Source organism: Microtus ochrogaster, unplaced genomic scaffold, assembly GCF_000317375.1.
Source record: "Microtus ochrogaster isolate Prairie Vole_2 unplaced genomic scaffold, MicOch1.0 UNK43, whole genome shotgun sequence".
NCBI classification, from domain to species: domain Eukaryota; kingdom Metazoa; phylum Chordata; class Mammalia; order Rodentia; family Cricetidae; genus Microtus; species Microtus ochrogaster.
In genome coordinates, this window is record NW_004949141.1 from 1,342,616 (window position 1) to 1,344,373 (window position 1,758).

A 1,758-nucleotide genomic window follows, 5' to 3' on the forward strand; every position below is an offset into this window, starting at 1 on the left:
CTAGATTTAAATTAAAAGATCTGTCTGCTTCTGCCTCCTGAGTGCTGTCATCAAGGCCTGTGCTACCACACCTGGTCTGAGAATCTATTTCTCTTTTTCTAAGTTTTTATGTGTTAGAAGTGTTTCACCTGCATGCATGTCTGTGAACCACACGTAAGCAGTGCTAGTAGAGGCCAGAAGAGGGCTTTTAATGCCCTGGAACTGAAGCTACAGGCAATTGTGAGCTGCCATGAGGGTACTGGGAAATAAACCCACTTCCTCTAGAAGAGCACCAAGTGCTCTTAACTTCTGAGCCATCTCTCCAGCCCCAAAATCTATTTCTAATTAGCTGTTCAATTTGCTGTTCTGGGCTGATTCCAAGTACACGATAGCTGGACCTGAACCCAGCTACACTGACTGAGCCTGGCTCAGTATCTGAAATTCCTGTTCTCCGATGCCCTCCTACTTAAATTATATGTGTACTTTGTTTCTCTCTTTTCCTTAATTAACAAAGGTTCTCCAATATCAACTCCAAGTCCATCACCATTGCCTCGCACCCCAACTTCCACTCCCGTTCATGTGAAGCAAGGTACTACCAGCTCTGGTATAAATAACCCTCATGTTATTGTGGATAAGCCCGCACAGGTTATTGGAGCCTCCGCTCCGAGTGCAGGTATGTATAAGCAATATTCATGCAATCTAAAGGTTTGATACTAATGATAAAATCCTACCATGTACCAACCGTCCCATCCATAAGTAAATGTGTATGAAAAGGAACCATTCTGTTTCTCTGAGGAAGATTCTCTTGTGTATGAAAGTTCAAAGTTTAGTTTAATTAGAAGCCTTTTCTACAGCCACCACGCTGTCCCTGTAGTCTGGTACAGCTGCATGGAGCCTGTCTGCAGCCACCACACTGTCCCTGTAGTCCACATAGCTGATTGGAGCCTGTCTGCAGTCACCACACTGCCCTGTAGTCCACACAGCTGCATGGATCCTGTCTATAGCCACACTGCCCTGTAGTCCTGCACAGCTGCATGGAGCCTGTCTATAGCCACACTGCCCTGTAGTCCACACAGCTGCCTGGGGCCTGTCAGTGTTTCTGGGTTTGGTTTTTATTCTTTTACTAACTTTGTATCCATTTCTTTCATTTAATTTATGTTTATACACATGCTCTCAAAGTGTAATCTTTCCCTATTAAGGGAAATAGTGAAAAGAGAAATAAAATGAATGATATTAAGGTAATGGGGATGGTTTCTCTACCCCGTGTATTACAGTTAACACATTACTATATATACTGGGCTTTTTCAATTAGGTGTTTTGGTTTTTTTTTGAAACTTAGCAGTTTTAGAGTTGTTTACGTGTAGAACTGATTTGAGAAGTACTGCTTTCAGCATATTTGGGTATGCTGAGCATTTTGGGGCTACATATTAGTTTTAATAATCAGCCACAACTCTGAAGAGGCAAATTTGGTAGGTGAAATAAGTTGCTGAATATCACTTTAGAGCTTCAGTTAATATTTACTGTTGATAATTGTGCAGTTGTGGAATAACTTGTCATAGGGGTAGCATTTGGAGACAGATGCATCAGAAGCTGGCATTCACTGGATGTATGCATGTTGGCTTATCTGTTAAGTGACATACCCTTGTGTTATACTGTCGCTTCTTGTATAGGGAACAGAGTATGTTGTATACATGTCACCGCTTCTTCATTTTGTCCTTAGGAGTTTCTCACTGTTTTCCAGGCTGGGAATGTGATCTGCTTGTAGGGATGAAGTGTGTT

The 1,758-nt window shown here is 42.0% G+C and overlaps 1 protein-coding gene across 3 annotated transcripts in view; it reads left to right on the forward strand.

Moving 5' to 3' along the window:
• The window catches only part of Yeats2 (YEATS domain containing 2), a 94,471-nt gene that overhangs the window by 50,340 nt on the left and 42,373 nt on the right, over positions 1–1,758 (forward strand). For all 3 annotated transcript variants that reach the window (XM_005368933.2, XM_026790158.1, XM_026790157.1), the window contains one exon: positions 494–652. In XM_005368933.2, the coding sequence (XP_005368990.1) occupies positions 494–652 (159 nt within the window). The remainder of the gene's footprint in view (positions 1–493; positions 653–1,758) is intronic.